The sequence below is a fragment of the Phaethon lepturus genome, unplaced genomic scaffold (assembly GCF_000687285.1).
Source record: "Phaethon lepturus isolate BGI_N335 unplaced genomic scaffold, ASM68728v1 scaffold26423, whole genome shotgun sequence".
NCBI classification, from domain to species: domain Eukaryota; kingdom Metazoa; phylum Chordata; class Aves; order Phaethontiformes; family Phaethontidae; genus Phaethon; species Phaethon lepturus.
Window position 1 is genome coordinate 672 of NW_010528763.1, and position 2,470 is coordinate 3,141.

Below are 2,470 nucleotides of genomic sequence, written 5' to 3' on the forward strand. Positions count from 1 at the left end.
GACTGGAGGAGCTCCCTCCTTGTTGGAGGGGTGCCCGGGGGTGAGCAGGCAGCAGGGGCAGCTGTGCCACCCTGGGACGTGGACCTGAGAGGTTGGGTCCAAGGCTGGAGGTGGAAAACGGGGCACGGTTCATGGGGGGTGCCACCAGCGGTGCAGAAAAACGATGGTGGGCAGCTCTTCCATCCCTGGGGAAAGTCAGTCATGCCCCAAAAGATGCCACGTAAGAATCTCTCCTCCCGTTTCTCTTCTCCACCAGGTCCCTCCCTTACTGGTGGAGCCGTGCACAGTCGCTCCTGTACTGCAGTGAAACCACCACGCCGGGGACCTTCCTGGAAGAAAGCCACAGCTGCACGTGCCCCTCCGACCAGCCCTCCTGCCAGGGGTCCATACCGTGTGCCTTGGGTGAGGGACCAGCCTGTGCCAGCTGTGCTGAGGACAACGGCACCCGCTGCGGCACCTGCAACCACGGCTACGTGCTCGCCCAGGGCTTCTGCCGCCCGGAGGTGGCTGACTCGCTGGAGCACTACCTGGGGCTCGAGACGGACCTGCAGGACTTGGAGCTCAAGTACCTCCTGCAGAAACGGGACAGCCGCATCGAGGTGCACTCCATCTTCATCAGCAACGACATGCGCCTGGGGAGCTGGTTCGACCCCTCCTGGAGGAAGCGCATGCTCTTGACCCTGAAGAGCAACAAGTACAAACCCGGGCTGGTTCACGTGATGTTGGCCCTCTCCCTGCAGATCTGCCTCACCAAGAACAGCACACTGGAGCCCGTCATGGCCATCTATGTCAACCCCTTCGGGGGAAGCCACTCAGAGAGCTGGTTCATGCCTGTCAGTGAGGGCAGCTTCCCAGACTGGGAAAGGACTAACGTAGATGCCTCTGCCCAGTGCCAAAACTGGACGCTCACCTTGGGCAACAAGTGGAAGACCTTCTTTGAAACGGTCCACGTCTACTTGCGGAGCCGCATCAAGTCTCTGGATGACAGCTCCAACGAGACAATCTACTACGAACCCTTGGAGATGGCAGATCCCTCCAAGAACCTGGGGTACATGAAAATCAACAGCTTGCAAGTCTTCGGCTACAGCCTGCCCTTTGAACCAGATGCTATTCGTGACCTGATCCTTCAGCTGGACTACCCCTACACCCAGGGCTCCCAGGACACGGCCATGCTCCAGCTGTTGGAGATCAGGGACCGGGTGAACAGGTTGTCACCCCCTGGCAAAACCCGCCTCGACCTCTTCACTTGCTTGCTCCGCCACAGGCTCAAGTTGGCCAACAACGAGGTGGCGAGGATCCAGTCCTCCTTGAGGGCCTTCAACACCAAGCTGCCCAATGCAGTAGAGCAGGAGACGGGCAAGCTGTGCAGCTAACAGCCGGGGCTGCTCAGGTCTTGGAGCGAGGGGGCCAGGAGAAAGGACTCTGTGGGGAGGTGGGGGGCAGGGAGAGGAGTAACCACCCTAAAAATACTAAATCAAGGCCTTACCTTAGTGCCAACCGTGCGCTTCCACCCAGCAACTGGCCAAAGAGACGCAGGGCTCGAGTGGACGGAGGACGCCAGCGGGACTATGGAGGAGGGATGGCTCGTGTCGCGCGGACTGGCTCTGAGCACGGGGATGATGCCAGCATGGCCACCCCGTGGCACGGCTTTTGCTTGAGCTCCGGTGGCCGGGGAGATGTGACAATGGCCGAGGAGGGATGCAGCTTGGCCAGAGGCAGCTGCTGGCCCCGCTGGAGCAGATGCTCAACCCACCACGAGGTTCCTCCAGCGGCGGTCTCCTCGGCGCCCCAACTTTTGTAGTCTTTTTAAGAGAGGTTTCTACTGGCGCCTTCACTTTTGCATCCCCCGCGACCCTCCCTGTGGCCGTGCCTTTGCGCTCAGCGTGGGGAGGGACCATGCCATAGGCCCCTGAGATGCAGCAGATCTCTCCTGGGGCCTCTCCAGGAGCATCTCGTGCGTGCTGTGGTACCAAGGCATCATCACCCCTTGTGCGGGCAAGGACCTGCCCCGTGGATGCTGCTATCACAGACACCGGTGGAGACCTCTGGGCTGCAGTTCCTTACAAAAAAAAAAGAAAAAAGAAAAAAAGAGAGAAACCTAAAACAAAAGAAAAAGGAAAAAAATGTTTTATTTATGTATTTATTTATTTGTTTTGTTTGGGAGGGGTTTTTTTAAGCCTATTTATTTGGGGAGGGTCATTTCTCGTTGGTGGCTCCAGCCAAGAGACATCTTAGTAAAATGTATCTGTTTAATATATTTTTTAAAAAATGCCTTTTTTGAGCAAAAGAACAACCAAAAACAACTGAGAGAAAAAAAAAAAAAAGAAAAAAAAAAAGAACAGTTACTGTCATCTCTGGCCCTGGCTTTTCCCCTGCTGTGTGGCAGGAGGGGATGGCGAGGAGGGTCCTGCGCATGCCTGGGCCCCGGGTACCCCCCCGTGGCCCCGCACCGTCCTGCTCTCTCGTATTT

General features: G+C 57.2%; 1 protein-coding gene across 1 annotated transcript in view; it reads left to right on the forward strand.

Moving 5' to 3' along the window:
- The window catches only part of BRINP2 (bone morphogenetic protein/retinoic acid inducible neural-specific 2), a gene marked incomplete at its 5' end in the record, with an annotated part of 2,085 nt that extends 668 nt beyond the window's left edge, over positions 1-1,417 (forward strand). The window contains 1 exon segment of the mRNA XM_010283762.1: positions 257-1,417. Within this exon segment, the coding sequence (XP_010282064.1) occupies positions 257-1,373 (1,117 nt within the window).
- Between the last annotated feature and the right edge of the window lie 1,053 nt (positions 1,418-2,470).